Here is a 19,173-nt window from a genome sequence, read left to right on the forward strand (position 1 = left end):
ATACTCTGCCTCATTACCAGTACAAGGAAAGCTCGAATTTCGTCATTTGTTACCGCTTACCATTTATAAATGCTAAAAGTTAGTAACAAAAAGGGAACTACCGACATTCACGGCTGCATACCTGTTGGTTTGTTTAAAATATCTGATATAAGCTGATTTTCACTCTGATCAAATCAGCAGTTGAAGATTTTCCGTAAAGGCAAACAGCGGAGAGTTCGGCGAGAAAACGGCAATAGGCACCAGTCTAGGAGTATAGACAAATCGATACCTTCATCAAATCGGAACTTGAATCACTCTCATCATCAATATTCGAGCCGCTATCCCAATCAGGGATGAGCAGGTAAGAGTTATTTCGGAAAAGGACAAGTTGTCAAGAGTTGTACACCAGTGAATCAAGTTTAAACCAAATGAATCGTAAAGTTTAGATTCGCCCGAGTTAACTCGCTCGTTGTTTGTCCTTAAGTGGTTAACCACGGAAATGGAAGCGATAGGAACGGTAATCAATTTCAATGAAAAAGCCGGACTTTTAGCAAATAGATAATCGATAACCAAGAAAAAGTGCAACTTTTGGCGAATTGTTTAGAATTTCAGTTAGTCAACAAGAGAGAAATTAGAGATATAGGAAGAGGATCGAAATACTAAATCCAACAAAAGCTGCTGGACTGGATGGTATCTCACAGAAGGCAGTGAAGATGCTTCTGAAAAACACAAGATTGTAAATCACAAAGATAGTTAACGGGATAATAAAGTCGAATTCATTGTCAGACTCGCGAAAAGCAGCGATGGTGTTAACAATCCCAAAACCGTGAAAGGATGCATCACATCCCGGTAGACCTGTCAGTCTCGTGGTCGGGTATGCGAAGATTACTGAAAAAATTCTGTTGGAGCGGCTGCAAGAAGAAGTAGAGTTCAGGGAACGGAGAGGTCAAATTTCATTAGTACGATGGAACTTGCCCAGAAGGTAAGACATCAGATGATTGCAGTACTATTAAAAGGATAGAGCAGAGGATAGAGATGATAAAGGAAATCACATACATAGGAGTACAATTTACCGGGAAACTGAACGCCGGAAAACAAGCAACCAAGAGGCTAACAAGCATTGCGAAAAGAACGGCAAATAAGCTATACTTCGTGATAAGAGGAGTAGCAACAAAGATAAGGATAACAGAAGCCATACATATGAACTGTGGTTCATATATGTATAGAGTACCAATATTGAAAAGTCACAATAACGTCAAGAAATTGGTATCGTGTAGAAATAGTATTCTGCGTTCACCAACGGATACTCCATACCACACCAGGAAAGCGGACATGCTGGAAGCTATAGACGATATACGATATGCTAGAACCCATGATGGCGAAAAGCTTGAAAAAAAGTTATAATCCGGACATGGTAAGAGTAGGAAAAAAAAATAGAAGTAGTGTCAACTTTGGGCGAGGCCGGAGATGGAGGTGTATAAAAACACATATTGTATTACAAAGAAGATGAATTACGTGACTAAGGGTTTAGTCAGTCGGGGTTTAGCCTCAACTAGTCACTATCTTGCCGATGATTGCAAGGTGTCTGTTCCTACTCTTCCTAGCTAACTCAAGGGAAGCTATAAAAATCATAGCAGTTACTCAGATCACAGCGATGTAGCTTAGCATGAGGTGATTGATGAGTTAACTACAGCTCGAAATCTTGCAATTGGTAGAAATTAGTGATGGAACGGATAGTGATTTTGCGAAAAGCCGGATACCGGATATTCGGCTCGTTATCGATTATGAAATTAATAAGAAAGCTGATAAGATATGTCAACTTATTTGGATCCAAGATACAACATGAACTTTTTTGATGTTGATTTAACTAACGAAGCAACTCTAAAAAAAGGATACTTTAATTAATAATTGGCGATATTTCCACAAGGATCCTTTAAGAAATTAATTTTATAGCGATGTTTGAAAGTTATCGATGAAAATTGCAACATTGAAAATTTTATTAAAACTTCAAATATTGTTTTCTCAAAAACTAAAAGTTATTTTTCAAAACCTGTTGGTTCATTGGAAAGTTGACACTCTTATTAACACTTTGGAAAATTTTCATACTCATGTTCTAAGAAATGGATTTTATATGAATTTTTAAAACTTAATCAGTTAAAATTGCAAAATTCGAAAAAATTGTGGATTATTTCAAAAATTTATTTCTCAAGAACTAAAAGTGATTTTTAAAAACTGCTTCTTGCATTAAAAAGAAGATACTTTAATTAATAATTGGTGATATTTCCACAAGGATCGTTGAAGAAATTAATTTTATAGCGAATTTTGAAAATTATCGATGAAAATTGCAACATCGAGAATTTTATAAAAACTTCAAATATTGTTTTTTCAAAAACTAAATGTTATTTTTCAAAACGTGTTGGTTCATTGGAAAGAGGACACTCTTATTAACATTTTGGTAAATTTTCATACTCGTATTCCAAGAAGTGTATTTTATACGAATTTTTAAAACTTAATCGGTGAAAATTGTAAAATTCGAAAAAATTGTCGATCATTTCTAAAATTTATTTCTCAAAAACTAAAAGCGATTTTTCAAAACGGCTTATTGCATTAAAAAGAGGATACTTTCATTAATAATTGGTGATATTTCCACAAGAATCCTTCAAGAAATTAATTATATAGCAAATTTTGAAAATTATTGATGAAAATTGCAACATCGAGAATTTTATCAAAACTTTAAATATTGTTTTCTCAAAAACTAAAACCGATTTTTCAAAACGGCTAGTTGCATTAAAAAGAGGATATTTTAATTAATAATTGGTGGTATTTCCACAAGGATCCTTCAAGAAATTAATTGTATAGCAAATTTTGAAAATTATTGATGAAAATTGCAACATCGAAAATTTGATCAAAACTTCAAATATTGTTTTCTCAAAAACTAAAAGTTATTTTTCAAAACGGGTTGGTTCATTGGATCCAAGACACATTGGACTCAAGGACACTTTTATTAACACGTTGGAAAATTTTCATACTCATATTCTAAGAACTGGATTTCATACGAATTTTTGAAACTTAATCGGCAAAAATTCGAAAAAATTGTCGACCATTTCAAAATTTTATTTCGCAAGAACTGAAAGTGATTTTTCAAAACGGCTTGTTGCATTAAAAGAGGATATTTTAATTAATAATCGAAAATGATAACAGCGACAGTTAGTAATGAATGTAATGATGAATTACAAGCGAAGAGAAGAAAACTAGACGAAACTGCAACAAGACATTTTGCAGCATTATATTGGGATTGTTACCATGAGGTTGCTAATGATAAACCTGATATAAATAAAGTTGTATTCATTGAAAAAAGTCCTATTGGGGTTAAACTTGATTATTATCTGCAGTGTCTAACACCTAAAAGAGATATTAACTAATTCCTATGAATGGTGGAGTACTAAGTAATAGGTTTTTAATATCCAGCCAAAACCGGATATTTGGTAACTATCCGGTATCCGGCCCGATTTTAAAAAATGGCCGGATAAGCCAGATACTGGATAGTTGCCGGATATCCGTTCCACCACTGGTAGAAACTTTGCAGCAGAAAAGCTGCGATTGCGAAGAAGAGAATTGGAAGGTGGACTGAGAGTAAGCTAAGTCGACAATGGACAAATATCGTTACATCTTCTAAAGTTTATTGTAATCTTAGCGTTAAATGCCAAGATAACACAGGCCGACAAATTTTTAAACCAGAGACCAGACTATACCTTCCAAATAATGTTGGATACCCTGATTTAGACCATTTAAAACTATTTCTCTGCCCCCTTAAAATTCTATGTTATTCATTTAAATATTTTTCTTGATCTCTGAGAAATTGTCTCCTAAAACTAAGAAATTCATCATATTTGAAATAACATCTGTTTATTTTCCAGTTTTATTTACAAGTTTTAACACTTTTCTATGTATTATTAACACTTTATTAACACTTTTTTTGTATTAACACTTCAAAGCAATACAAAATATTAATAAATAACAAATAACAACAAACGTATGGTCTAAAACGAAATTAATGATAAAGAACCTGAAGTGGCCTCCCTTCAATGGCCTCCCATCAATGTCGTTTACAGAGATTGTTAAAAAAAGGTTTCTTAATGTAGTTGGAAAAACGCATTAAAACGCCGTGAATTCAAAACATTGTAAATACTTACATACAAAAAAGTACAAATGACTGATCCGATCATACGATTTCGATAAAATTCCATATATGGTATTTTTTTCTCATTTTACAGACGTATACAAAAGTGTATGTGTTCAGGTAAAGTGACACTTCCGGTCAAGCGATTTCGCTGAAATTCAATATATCGTAATTTTTTGTCATTTATTAGATGTATACGAAAGTATATGTTAGGCTATACATATCAAAAATGTAGTTCTTCTAAAAAATTTTTTTTAATCCATTCGTTAATGGTTCTGCGGTAAAATCCAATATGGTTGTGATTTTCATCTTATAAAACGCTATAGAGCTTAAATTAAAAATAATATGTAAATTGTCTCTTTTAGAATGAATAAATCTCGTAAACAATCGTTTTATTTTTGTAAATACTGCTATAGTTTTCCCATTAAAACTATAACTTTGCTAACAAACCAAATAAATTCATAAAAATTAACTGGATTTTGAATGTCCTGTTTCTCAATTGAATACCATCTGGTTAAAGGATAAATGTATGGTTAAATATTTCAACTTTAAAGTTTCATTTTTAGATATTTAATCATATTGTCGCATATTTATTTTAGTTGTGCGTTAGCATCGCTAACTTGATGTAACTCAACATTAGTTTATCGAGGACAGAACAAACCGACGTACTTATTAATTTCAACAGATGATATCTCGAAGAAGAAAAAAGATATTTAAATAATTGAAAAAGAGTTTTAAAGGGAAAGGGTAATAATTTCAAAATTTCTAAAAAAAATTTTTTTTTTAATTCCGTCATGGTGAACTATAACCACAAATACGACCAGAAACCGTATTTTTAACATATTTTAGCTAAGATATTTTGAAAACCTTACGTGATGAAGCATTTTTGAGATTAAATTTGGATTTAGAACGTGAAAAACCTTCGGGATAGTATAGTCTACTTGTTGGTTTAGAAAACATTTAAATTTTTGTCGGCCTGTGTAATTGTAGACTTTGATCGAATTGTTATCAAGATACAACTCAACATATTGAGTTTGTTCTATGATGTAGGACAGCGCGACCGAAATTGGAAATTTTGGGTCGCGGCCCCAATGATTGCGATTCGCTTATGTAGAGTATCAACTATATTGAGATAACTACCCTCACGTTGTCGTAATTTATTCATTAGAGTTGAAAACAATAAAATGGTTTTTCTAATCTCTCTAGATCATGATCGTAACCTGAGAACGAACTACATCTGATTAAGACAGACATTGAATTTCATAACTGCGAAACATGATAAGAGTAAAAACTGTCGTTTATAATTATGTCGCTCACTAAATTACCCCTTTTTGTTCATCTTCTATTTTTGATTTCAAAATTAAGGAAGTAGGGTAGGCTTCATAACAAGAAAGGATATATATCATTTTCAATTTGTAATTTGAAACTTTATTAATCTCTAGCAACGTTACCAATCAACTCCTCAAATTCTTTTAGTTAAGTTTTAACAGCTCCGAGTATAAATAACCGAAGCATCAATATCGATTTTCAACCATGTTTTCAGCTTTATATAAAGTTTACAATGATTTCATATTTAGATGTCACCCACGCAACATATTAAAAGCACCTATTTGTAAGATTAACCATAATCAGGTTTAATGAAACATGAGGATTATTATTAATAATGAGATATCTTCTTTTCATATTCCCATTCCAATTTTCTTCCTTTAAGCTAAAAATTCGAGCACTATTTCGTCCCGAATATGACGCGAGGTTGTTAACTTTTTCATGAAGCAACAAGTTCCCTTTGTGTAGGTAGTTTCTCGTAAGCAAAGTAATCACTTTTTATTAACTCGTAAATCGAATCACCAAAGCTTATTTCCAGTAATCGATTTTAAAGAAACTACTTTAAAGAAGATTTCAGAGCATAGTGTTAAACAATTTTTAACATTTTTAATCACGATATCTCATGTATGAAAACCGATCAAAACGAAAATGTAATTTATTAATAATATCTTTTTAGTATTAATCCATATTTATTTGGTATACCTATATTTCGACAGCTATTAAGAAAACGAATAACTATCAACAATATTTTAACGCACGCGCTTTAGTTCTAGTTTGAACTTTGCGAAGCTCTCGAATACGTTGTGCGTGGTTTCAGTAAGCGTCGCGACGTCGTAGTTAAAGCCCACCAAATATCTCTGAATATCTTAAATCGAAACTTAACAAATTAAAATGAATCTAACTTATTTTCACGAAAACGAATGTTTCTTGATCTTTAACTACGATATTTTAGTACTTTTAAGAGATTATTACATTCCTTTTTTAATAATAATCGGTGTAATCGGCAACTTATTATCATGCGTTGTATTTTTATCGACTTCATTAAAACTAAGAAGTTCAAGTTATTATTTAGCAGCTTTAGCTATAGCGGATTTAGTTTACCTAATATCTTTATTCGTCGTCGTCTTTTTAAATTCCTTTTTTAACACTGACGGTTGGTGCGAACTTTTCGTTTACGTTAGTCAAGTTTCCAGCTCATTAAGTACTTGGTTAATAGTCGCTTTTACCGTTGAAAGATTCATAGCCGTACAATATCCCTTGAAAAGACCACAAATGTGTACAGTTTCGAGGGCTAAATCGGTCGTTTTTGGCTTGACCACCGTTGCAATGTTTATCCATGCTTACGTGTTTTGGACGTCCGGAGTCTTACAGCGAGAAAATGGTTTAGAATGCGAAATCGTTCCGGAACTTTACAGCATAATGACCGTTCTTAATTATTTCGATACCGTTTTTTCTTTTATTATGCCATTCGTATTAATTGTTGTAATGAACGTGATGATTGCAAGAAGTATTTTTAAATTTAGCAAGAGAATAGCGAGCGGGAACTTTCAAGACAGTGGAGGTAGTGGTGGAAGATTTGGTGAATCGGTAAGATAATTAATAATATTTTAAAAATTTGGCTTTTCTTAATTTACTTATTTCATAGTAAAAAGAATTTAATAATATTAAAAATAGTATTAACTCTTAAACACGGTTGCAGAAATAGCCCATTTTCAAATTATCCCATTTCTTATTCAAATGAACAACAATTAAATCATAAATTTGTAGTGCATGTAATTTCTAATAATAAAATTGATCTCAATGATGATCTCATAGGTAATAATTTTCAACAAAAACGTAAACCTAAAATAAAATATGGATTAACTGGAGTGGTCTACACTAAACTTTTTGGCATTATTATATAAGGCGTGTCCGGAAAATAAGTAGGTCCGTTTTGATCCACTGTATTGCATGAGATTGTCATAAAACGATTAACTTATCGGAAATTGTGTTCCAAAAATGCTCACGGATGTTCACAAAACGAAGCGACTTGGAAGTGCTTTAACATTTTTTACTCCTCAATGATGAAGGAGATGAATTCTTCAGCAAGTTTGTGACCAGTGATTGAAAAATTTAAGACAACTTTGTCATTACTGGCGGCATCTTTCCACGAAGAGGGTGGCAACTAAGTAGAAAAATAGTTTAAGACATGCTCTTACATGTAAAAATAAATTCTATTTTGAAAAAATGTATTTATGTGTTTTTTTTTTCAAAACGGTACTTATTTTACGGACACGTCTCGTAGCACTGATAAATTAACAAAATTTGTACAACAGCCTGCATTCATTCCGAGTCTAACAAGGGTCTCACACGGAATAAAATGTTAGACTTTTGTAAAGTATTTATGAGAGAGACTTGTTTAGGTCGTGGGTCCACGCCAATATGAACTAAAAATAACTAGTTAAGGTTACAATTAACAAATCTCCAACATAACTAAAGTGTTGTTGTAAAATAAGCAGTTGAAATCCAGAAAATCCATTAAAAAGATTGCACGAAAAGAAACCGTTGATAACTACAGTACAAAGAGCTGAGCACCTCCATAATAAAATTTTTATTGGGTCCATTAATACACGAATATTACATCAGTAGTTTCCTCTGAATTAGAATCAGCGACAAAGTAGAGTCAATAACTTCCAAGGGATGCAAGACGAACGTCAACAAAATGAAGAATTGAAAGATAGTTGGGGAGGACCAAATAGTACCAGAAATGGTGAAGGCAGGAGACATAGTATTGGCCGAAGAAATTAAAGAACTCTTCCAATAGGTATGGAGACTAGGTCGGATACCAGAAGATTGGCAAAGAAACATAATCACCTCTATATACAAGAAAGAAGACTCGACACGCTGAGAAAATTACAGGGCAATATGTCTCATTAATGTCATTGCAAAACATTTTTGCAATTTTTGCTCATTTTTTCACTCCGCTATATAATTGATAAATGGATCAGCAAAGGCAAATCTGTATATCTGGCTTTCTTGTATATGCACTCTTCGTTTGATGAGGCATATCCATGGCAAAAGGTATGGAAAAGACTAGAGAAGAAAGGGACTTCCCCACAACTAACCAGGTCCATGTTCCAGCGAGTAGAGGGAGCGGTGATGCTTAACGGAAAAATCTCTAGCATGTTCGTAATGGAAAAAGGTGTTAGACAAGGGGACAATTTATCCCCATTGCTATTTGTAGCTTCCATGGTTGAAGTGGTGAAGACATGCAAGAGATAAACAGAATCTTCGATGGTCGGCATGCTCAACCTCAGACCGATCATATGCCAGGCTTTCATATATGCAGATGATGTAGTCCTCATCGCCGGCGAGTGGTCAGAATCTCTAAAGGATAGGGTCATGAAGTTGAACAAGGTGAAGAGTCAAGTTATGGTGGTGACGAGGATAGAGAAACAGGTAGATAACATCCACATCGAATGTGATAGTCAACAACTTACCCAGATCATCAGGTATCAATATCTATGAACGACAATCCACCAGACGAGCTTGAGACTGAAGCCACAACGGGGCAAAGTACGGAACAGTCGTATTCGAGAAAAGCTCAATAGGCAGTCGAACGAGAGGATAATTGAGAATAGACAGCTGTTTTGGTTTGGACACGTAAGACGAGTGGGAGAGGTGAGCAAACCATGGATATACTTACATGAAGGCCAGAGCGCAGAGCAGGCAACTTATAGGGAGACCGAGTGACGCAGATTGCAGCGAGCAGATCAAGGGTCTTGCTGGGGAAAGGGAAAATTTCAGAAGATCGATACGAAGCTACCCCCCAACACCACGATAGGAGTACGCTGGGGTAGGGAATGAAGAGAAAAAGAAGAAACTACGAGAGTATTTAAACAATCAATATAGGCGCAGGATTCATAATCAGAGGAGTAAATCAAAGCATAGCAATACTGGTTGTAAAGATAAATAATACAGTTGTAGAAGAGTAGTAGAGTTCTTTTTTTTAGAACACTTGTGGAAGAAAATACTCACTACATATCCAACATAAGTCATGCGAGACTTAAGTCTAAAGTTGGCCAAATAGAGTAGCATTTAGGATGATAGGGGCGAACTGCTCATACAGTTTCACTCTTCGACTCGCTAAAATCTAACAATAACTACATTCCAATTTTTTCAGAAATCTGAAATCAGAAAGTGGACCTGGCAATCACAAACAGGTTGCAAAAACATAATAGATTACATATTAGTGGCGAATATGAGAAGTGTATCAAACGCGGAAGTTACAAATAGAACCAAATTCAGAAACGACTACAGTCTAGTGCGTATAAGAGCGAAGGATCAGGGATTTATTTATTCGATTGCGTCCCAAGTAAGGCGATCGCACTCATCGGATTTTATGTCGAAAAATCCTAGTACAAACGCTATTGTACCACTTGGGTCTTTTCATATTCATTAGAAAGTGCTTGGGATTTTTCGAGAGTAGCTTTTAATACCCTTTCGTTAATACCCAAACGATTAATGAAAATATGGTGCCAATCCAAAAACTACAGCGGAGAAATTTTGAGAAAATTTGATAAAAATCAATAAGCAGTTAGTAAGAGGCTGAAAACAATGGATAATTTACAAGGGAAGAAAGCCCAAGAACTCTATAATGCCAGATTTAAACCATATTAGAAAGCATAAATACGAATCATAAAAGTAAGAAACCTAGTAAGTCCTATTCAATAAAATCATAACTAACATAAGGATTGCAAAATGATGGAAAAGATCACAAATACTGTTAAATAATTCATTAAAAAAATATATAAAACTATTATCGCCGTATCAGTCTTACACCAAAGAAGAATTAAAAGTACACTAGAAAAGGAGTACAACTTTCTCTTGTAGAACATCGAGATCTATGGAGACTACTATGAGAGAAGATCAAATAAGTTGGAGACAAATTAGAATGTCGGGGACCACAGTTCAGCATTGTGAGAGAAGTAAGACAGGGAGATCCTTTATGACTCAATTTTAATTTTAAAATTTTATTTTTCATCTGACTAGTTTCGCCTTATAGGCATCTTCAGAGACTTCGTTAAAAATGTGAAGTTACATCCATCTTATCAAAAAATAATTATAGGATTGACAGATTATGTTGTAGAACATTTCTTAATTCCGAAAAATACCATAAAATTAGTTAAACTTTTTAAAATTAAAGACGAGCACGTTACAGTTTATAAAAATGGTTCAACTACGTCGTTGTTAAAACTGACAAGGTTTCAATTAGCACGTTTGCCCGCTTGAAAATTAGTTCAGTAACATCACAAACAAACAAGCAACCACGCACGGAAGACTAAAAATGACCTTTGACTAACCTTTTTGTTAATTTATTTCACCAACTGAAATGAAATTGCGACCACAACAAGTTATGGAAAGGTGTTGAAATGGTAACTAGTGAAAATTGAAGGGGAAATCCGGTATTATCGTAGAATATGTGATAAAGAGTATTTTGTGATGACATAATATGCGTAAAAGTTTTTTCGTAATTAAAAAAGAATTATTACCCTGAATTAATCTGAATTCGTATGATGGTTTCACATGATGTAAGTTTGTATGAAACAATTAGTTAAAGTGGAAATGAAAATAAAGATTCTCCATATATATTTTCTTAATACAATGGTTAGGTTTTACAGGATGTTATAAATCTCTATATAAACTGCTTTAATAATAACAACCCCAACGAAAGGACGTAGCCCAAAAATAATATGTTTTGGAGTTTTGTAATGGATGGGATTTTTGCCAAATTTCCCGCACTTTAATTGTCACTGTATAACATACAGTTCTCATTTCAAAGAAAAGCTATTGTTCATAAAAATTTCCACACAAGAATAAATCGCATTCATCAAAGTTTTTTTTGATATTAACACTGTTTCTGAATCTCTCACGACTTAGCCTGTATCTTCTTGAGTTTTCTGAGTATCATCGTTAATCATTTAAGTCACATCAAACGAATTCTCCACTGAATTTGCATTTTGCGCAGTATCGGTAATTTCCACAATTTCTAGATCTGGTAGGACATTCTCAGTGATAATAATAGTAACAACTACCTTATTTTTGAAGGCTGTAGAGAACACAAAGAATTTATGCAAATAGCAATCATTTAATTACTTGAATAAAATTAGAGATCCTTTGATATAAAACTGTCGAAGCGATTTTCAAATAGAAGCGCAATGAAACCAAAACCAACCTTCATATCAAAAGCAAAATCAAGATATAAAAAACGGCTATAAGACGCATCATAGCATGTGCGGACCAGATACAAGCCGGATTTTACATATAATGAAAATAGTCGAAATGAAGATACTAAGAAGTATACAAGGCAAAACGCTATACGACAGAATACGGAAGGAAGATATTAGACAACAATGCGGAATACAGGACATAGGAAGATGAGTGAGACTGAGACGAAGATTCTGAGATAAACATATAAATGGAATGGAAGACAGACTTTACTTAAACTTTAAATGACAGGACGTATTGGAAATGAACAGGCTACCAATATGGATATTCATATTAGAAAGAAGAGGAGATTCAGACATTGGTGGCGAAATGGAAGTACTATTTGATACATCAAAGTTGATAATTTAGGATCAAGCAGTACATTGTAATTTTTTTTGTCTCTTTGAAGTTTTTGAAAAATGATGACTAAAATAGAGTTGATGGCTGATCAAGCCATCAACTCTAGAACTCGTCAACTCTAGAAATTGACAGAATGGAAACAGAAGCAACTTTTGCAGGCGAAGAGTAAATATTGGAAATCTTTGAAAACCCCAACATTCTCATTCAAGCGGAACACAGATAATAAAATATATGGATCTTTTACAAATTTAAAACAAGTGTCCATCGGTAATTTATTGTATCTGAAAAAATATGTATCACCTCTGAAAAAACCTTTTTTATTAAATACAAACTGTTCGGTCAATCAAAATTTTACAAAACAACTTTAAAAAATTATAGTAACGATTTAGTAAGATTTACCAACAATTTTATAGCATCGATAACATAAAAATGTAGCAAAGATTTCCTCCTTAAGTTATTATTAGTAAAAAATGGTTGGAGTATCGGTGGAATATAAAAGGATATTTAGGTTGTTATCCTATAATTTATTACATCCGAGTGAGTTTAAATCCCTATAAAAATATGCCGAACGAAACCTGAATTTTATATCTACCGTTTAAATAAAGATTTATTTACTTTTGTTATGATAACCTTTGAATCACAAAAAACATCCTCTCAATTCAACAATTTGTAAGTTCGTTCTCAAGTCCTTTACATTTAAAAAGATGAAATCTAAATAATTTAACCACATTAATGAATAATAACATTTGAAAGGTATATTCACAAAATATTTAACCGGGATAAAAGCTCTTAAAGTTCTAGTTCACTTACTCGTTCTAGGAAAGCTATTTAGTTTACAGAAAGATAAAAAACGAACTGGGAAAGCTTTTTTTTTTTGATATATATATACCGTCTGTCATCAAGTAAATTTCAATTCTTTAAGGAGAAAAGGAGAATTCGTTAAATTTTCCTTTTACTCGTCACCAGATTGAATTTGGGGGGACTAAAATTTTCAATTTCGTATTTAATTATTTATTAATATTATTATTTAATTAATTTGATGATTCAGTTTCAATTTGAATGAATATCACATTACACTGAAACAAGATATTTTTGCTTAATCAGGACTTTATTTATATTAACAGATTTTGAATAACAAAACTTTGCATAAAAATCGATCCATTTTTTCACAGATAACGAGATACAAAAGAAGTAAGGATAATAAGTGTATATAAAAAATTGTTCAATTTAAATATTCAAAGGCAATATCAGAATGGTATTGAAAAGAAACAAACCAAGGATCCAATTATCAACAAATCTTGTCCCGATACAGGTTTATTTTAATATTATTGCATTAACAGCTATGTAATTGCAGGAGCTAGTCTCTATCTTTCCCAAAGGCATCACATATGTTATTTAGATTTTATAACCGTCATAAATAAATGGTTGTAAACAACTCAATAAACGTTTTGAAGTACAGCGTATACTGTTATGAATATTCCCCAGTAAGTGCTGATTAACCGAAGTGAATTTAAAGAAAAGTACAAAAAACAGTTTATTGAAACGTATGCACGATTATAATGTTATACAAATCTAAGATGTAACAGTGTTAGACTTTGGCATATTCTTCAATCATGATCCGCAAATAAAATAAAAATTTGCCCAATTGGAGAAAATTAATGGAAAAGGGTTATTCAAAGTTAATAATTTTTAAAATGTGACGTCATGGTCAGTGGGGTCAATAGTGCCAATGCAAATTATCTGGATGCGGACATAATTATGTAAGCATAATAGAGATATGGTCTTATGAAAATTTGATGCAATCTTGAAGGAGTTTCGATATGATTAAATATGCTCTCAACTCTCATTTCAGTTCATCTATGATTTGAGTGGTTTAGTCATGAGGTTACGCACTGTCATGCAATAAAATCACTTAGTCATGTGTTCTGGCCCTTTCCAGTCGTTTGATTTTAACGTCACTAATTATTGTTGACAGCGAACAGCAATAATCGTTTCACATAGTATAGCACGCCTTGTTAATTCCGTCAAATGCACAACAAAACCTGGTTATTCAGGATCATCAAAAGAAATCCACTTTGTCTTTCCAGCAAAATCTCGTATGTTGGTTTTCGCTTCTTCATGTGGCGTTCATCATTTGACATGATACCTATATTCATTCTCTCTGGATCTTGCTCATATCATGTAAACGGAGTGAAACAACTTGTTGAGTCATGGTCAGCTTGTCAGCTAACTGCACTATCTTTTCGATATCGAAATCTCTACTTATAAAACGTTTAAACCATTCATGACAGATTCTTTTGGACACGACTAGGTTCTGCGAGCATTTAATGAGCGTCAGCAACGGTTTTCTTTAAGTTAAATATAGATTAGTTCTTTAAGTTAGACTTTCTGAATGGGCGACATTGCTCATCCAGAGAGAAGCGAAGCATAGGATGTTGCCAAATCCTTGGTATATATCTTATTGTGTGGATAGCCATAATTCAAAGAAGGTAAAAATTGATAAATTGTAGAGAACTTGTTTCTAGCATTCCATAACTGTTGTCCATATTAACATCGTAGAAACTCATCATCATCCCGCTTTTCCATAAGGCACCATTCTTCAGGCAATCACCTGAATTAGTCCCGAATTTTCATCAGTAGTATCACTCCTTCAGATTTTGAGTGAGACAATAAATCGAGGTTGTATTCTTCAAAAAAATGTGTTTCACCTCTCTCATCTGTATTGGTAATAACATCTTGACCGCCTTCATCATTAATTTCACTTTCTCCTTCAAACCACTGTGGTAAAATATCTTCTGCACCTTTATTAAGTGATCAAACAGATCTTCTTCTGGCCAATACAAACTGTATGAACATAATATTTACATTGAATTAGGTAAAGATACAAATAGGTGAAGAAGTAGAAAGATTAGATATTCTCAGAAAGGTATAGAAGAGAAACGTTTAAACCAATATTGCAAGTACAATATCAAATAACGTAATTATTAGTGAAATAGTATTAGACGGATTTAAGAGGGGAAATACATTTAGAACTTTAATTATCATTTTTTTTTCAAAGCACCTACATTACTGCTCACAAATAGTCGATATTTCTTCTTATATTGCGGCTAATCTGTTTAACGAAAGATGTAGTGCTATTTCAGAAATAATGAATTCATTAAATGTTGTTATTGGCAAAGAAGTCAAAATATACGTAGAAAAAATGGACAAAAAAAGAATTAATCTGCTGAAGATGTAATAAGTCTGTCCAGGAAAGCCTGGAAATCACAGAAAGAAAAGTTAGCGATGAAAACTTCATTTTATGAAGAAATAGTAACTGTATTTGTAGATTCGTTGATAAGTTATTGGAAATTGGGAAGAACCAGTTTTAGTATTCGAAAGTTAAACGCGATTCTCTCAAAACTACGTTCTTACAGCTTTCTAATGAAAGAAATGGTCAAGCAATTATTTTAATTCATATTCCACAAATCATAACAAATTGAAATTTCAATAAATCAATACGAAATTCTCAGCACTTATTATACAAATTATGAAAGTAACTAATTTTCAAAATATCTTTTAGTTTCTGAAACATTAATATTTAAACATAATAGTTATTTATATTACAAGTGGGCTAGAAACATAATTACTGTACGAGTGTGGAGAATTGCACGACGAGGTCGTAGACCGAGTCGTGTAATCACACGAGTACTGTAATTATGCTCTAGCCCACGTGTGATATACAGCATTTTATCTACGACTGCTAAAAATTACAAAAAAATCAATTTCTTTAAAAAAGTCTATTTGACATTTATAAAAATATTTTGAAATGATTGTTGACAATTTTGAATTGTCAGTTTCAACAACATGTTTACTCATCTGGAATAAGCGTTTAGAAATGTAAAAACCAATTTTATTCAGTTACTAGGAGAACAATGATTTCCACAAAATTTTCGAAATAAATCGGGATTTTAATAAATCATTATTAAATGAATATTAGGAGCAATTTAAATTTATTCCAGAATAATTCTAATCACTATAACGAGATATATCGTTCTTGAGATATTTCTTAATTTCTGTTTATTATCACATCTAATAGTAATAGAGAAAGTTAGAAAAAAATACAAGGACAACACAAAAAAAAATCGTCAATAGCCAATATTGACCGGACTCTTTTGTTTCTTACGTCTCCATAGTGCTTCTTTTACAGCTACATAAAAGTAAAGAAGCGAAAGGGTGACGACACATTCGTAAAGAGACAAAAAAAGCTCCTTACTTTTACATATAATAGCGATTTACGATCGTTTAACAAAAAAAAAAAGAAAGTAAAGGATAAAAAAGCGAAGATTTAAAGAAGATGGATTATCTTAATCTGATATAATTCACAACCCTCGTCACGTTATAATACTAAGAGCACATGGGTAAACTACGTTTTGATTAATCCAAACAATAAGAGATTAACACGATCGATAATGTTGTTTTAAAGGGATGAAGAGGAATAGATAGCTATAAAACATTTTCTTGTAAGTTTTATTAAGATTTAGGTTCTTAATAAAGACATTTCGGCCACAGCTGGATTTCGGGACAAAAAGTAATATTAGGGAAAGAGTGAAGTTTTTTATGGTGGTTCTCTCTGCGGGAGCTTAAATCATACCCTAAACGAAATTAAATGCTGTTTATATAACATTTTATAAATTTAATGATCACGATTTTGTTAAATAAATCCAATAAATCGAATATTGTAATCCAGTATTAGAAATATTTTCTCTATTATAGTAAAGAATTGATTTGTTGACAAAAAGCACAATGGTCTGAATTTATTATAACAATGGTATTGAATAAATATAATACCTTTTGAATGTGGGCTTTGTTTTTAATAAAAACGAAAATAAATTGATGAAATGAAAAAGGAATTCATAAATACAATAATAAATTTATAACTGAACGTAGACTTCTACGAAGTTAGCCTCCAAATAGATAGGATTTTATATGCTTTTGAGTACTAATTTCGCATAGATCACAATTACATAAAACTACCTGAATGATTTGATATGATCAAGATTGATTGCGTCGTATACAGTTAGGTTAAATTAGGGAATTTAATACGTATATAAAGCTATCGTTAAATTAATGGACGCATCGTGTCGTTGTTATAACGTGGGCAAATTAATTTATAAACAATAGACACGATGGGTAATAAATTATTTTCCAGAGAATGGTGAATTATTTTGATTTCTAAATATGTTGCGTTTTTTTTAGATTTCTTCAACTACCAAACAATCGGGTTCTCAATGCACCTCTCAAAAATCTGCAACCACTAAATGTCCAATGAGTAATCCAAGAGAACAGGAACAACTCTCATCAATACGTAAAAAATTAACTTATTACTGCTTAATTTTTTATTCGTTATTAATTTAACAGATTTTAAATCAACCAATTTAATGTCTACGAAAATCCAACATGGTATCTCAAAGATGTTACTTTTAGTTTCATCGGTTTTCATCTGCTTTAATCTCCCCAGGTAAGAAAATAAAATAAATAAAATAATTTTTAAAAAAATGTTTCTTTTTGTTGCAGCTACGTAATAAGAGCTTACACATTTTTCGTTATAAGCGTTTTAAACAAAGAACCACCAAAAATTATATGGTGCATTCAACATTTCTGCATGATAATTTTCTACACAAATTATAGCATAAATTTTATGTTGTATTCAATGTATGGGATAACGTTTCGACGATGCTTATGGCAAGTTATTCGAAACGCTATTACGATCACTCAAAATGCTTTTAATTAGTTATAAAAGATGTATTTAATGTAACCTTGAATCCAAAAATTTATTTTAATAAATGTGTGTCATAAAAATAAAATCTTTTTTAATCTATTTCTAATAGTGAATGAAATGTGTTGTTTACTCATATATTTTACGCGCGAACCCGACTAAAGGGCTACTAAGCTTTCGGTTTTTACGATATTTGCTCTCAATTCAGGGCCCTTCCCTTCTCGTTAACCACCGAGAATGTTTACTAAACCGTCTCAACTTTGATGGAAAAATTTGTGTTTTAGGTCACTTACCTTTGTCTTTCCAGAACCTGTAGGTCCAACCACCATTAATCCATGTCTCACGACGGTCGTTTCATAAAGTTGAATCACTTTTCTAACGTAATCTAAAAAAAAGATTTCGATAACATAAATTGGATTAAAATATTAATTTAAAAATAAATTACCATCAACGTCTTCTAATCCTTTATCTCTTATACAAAATCTTATGGCTTCCTCTAAAGCACCATAATCGACCACTTCTTCAATCATTCTTGGGAATAAATCCGACACGATTCCTTTATTAAAATAATTTACTTTGAAATTTTCTAAGAACTTAAACTTACAAAAATAAAATAAAATAACATAAAATTGTTTTAATAATAAATTATAAATGATAAATAAATCAAAGTTTCTGTTTATATTTTCAAAAACTTAACAAAATATAAGTTCCACTTTTAGTTCAATAAAAATATGCTACAATCTTAACTTACACTAGAAATATTCTTACCATAAAATAAAAAATACTTACCATTAAATAACTTTAAATCATCCTTTAAAAATTTAGGTACATTAACATCTCTTAAAGACCTTAATATGATTTGATTCTCATCCATATTGGGTCGTTCTCGTTTTAAATTACCCGCGACAGCAATTACAGTTTTAACAGCTCTCATTCCAAAGTCGTAATGGTCCTGACTACTCAACTGTTCCGAGCTTAATTTAAACGTGGTCGTAATTTTATTAGCTAGGCGTTTTGCGTTGCCAAATCCGAAGGAAAATAGAGAAATTTCAGCAATTAACGAATAATTAGGCACCATCATCGCAACCGGTCTGAATAGCGCTTTTAAATTATCTGGTAATTCCGTTCTTCCGGCATAACCCGGATTCATCGTTATAAAAACAGCACAAGATGCTTTTAATACAATATCTGATCCTTCAAACAAAAACCTAAACAAAAATTAATGTGATAAGTAAAAATGTAAATCAAGTAACAAAGTTGAAAATATCCTAAATTGATCGAATAGTGGAACAAATAACTTTAGGGGTAACATTTTATCGCTTTT

At 32.1% G+C, this 19,173-nt stretch overlaps 2 protein-coding genes across 2 annotated transcripts in view; one reads left to right on the forward strand and one right to left on the reverse strand.

Annotated features, from left to right (window-relative positions):
* The window catches only part of LOC111419434 (dynein axonemal heavy chain 1-like), an 84,935-nt gene that overhangs the window by 41,992 nt on the left and 23,770 nt on the right, over positions 1 to 19,173 (reverse strand). Inside the window, exons 15-17 of the mRNA XM_071200080.1 lie at positions 18,639 to 19,057; positions 18,295 to 18,405; positions 18,143 to 18,234 (exon numbers count right to left, since the gene is read on the reverse strand). Coding sequence (XP_071056181.1) covers positions 18,143 to 18,234; positions 18,295 to 18,405; positions 18,639 to 19,057 — 622 coding nt within the window. The remainder of the gene's footprint in view (positions 1 to 18,142; positions 18,235 to 18,294; positions 18,406 to 18,638; positions 19,058 to 19,173) is intronic.
* On the forward strand, positions 6,335 to 17,917 carry LOC111419436 (thyrotropin-releasing hormone receptor-like). Its single transcript, XM_023052236.2, has 4 exons — positions 6,335 to 7,072; positions 17,330 to 17,438; positions 17,492 to 17,591; positions 17,648 to 17,917. The coding sequence occupies exons 1-4, from the start codon at positions 6,377 to 6,379 to the stop codon at positions 17,862 to 17,864; spliced, it is 1,122 nt and encodes a 373-aa protein (XP_022908004.1). The 5' UTR covers positions 6,335 to 6,376; the 3' UTR covers positions 17,865 to 17,917.

Source organism: Onthophagus taurus, chromosome 11 (assembly GCF_036711975.1).
Source record: "Onthophagus taurus isolate NC chromosome 11, IU_Otau_3.0, whole genome shotgun sequence".
In the NCBI taxonomy this organism is placed as follows: Eukaryota; Metazoa; Arthropoda; class Insecta; order Coleoptera; family Scarabaeidae; genus Onthophagus; species Onthophagus taurus.

Bases quoted from the DNA above. Each gene is read 5' to 3' on its own strand.
- LOC111419436 (XM_023052236.2), top strand. From the start codon at position 6,377: ATGAATCTAACTTATTTTCACGAAAACGAATGTTTCTTGATCTTTAAC. The intron at 17,439-17,491 runs GTAAAAAATTAA...TTAATTTAACAG, and splicing joins GGAACAACTCTCATCAATAC to ATTTTAAATCAACCAATTTA. The intron at 17,592-17,647 runs GTAAGAAAATAA...TTTTTGTTGCAG, and splicing joins ATCTGCTTTAATCTCCCCAG to CTACGTAATAAGAGCTTACA.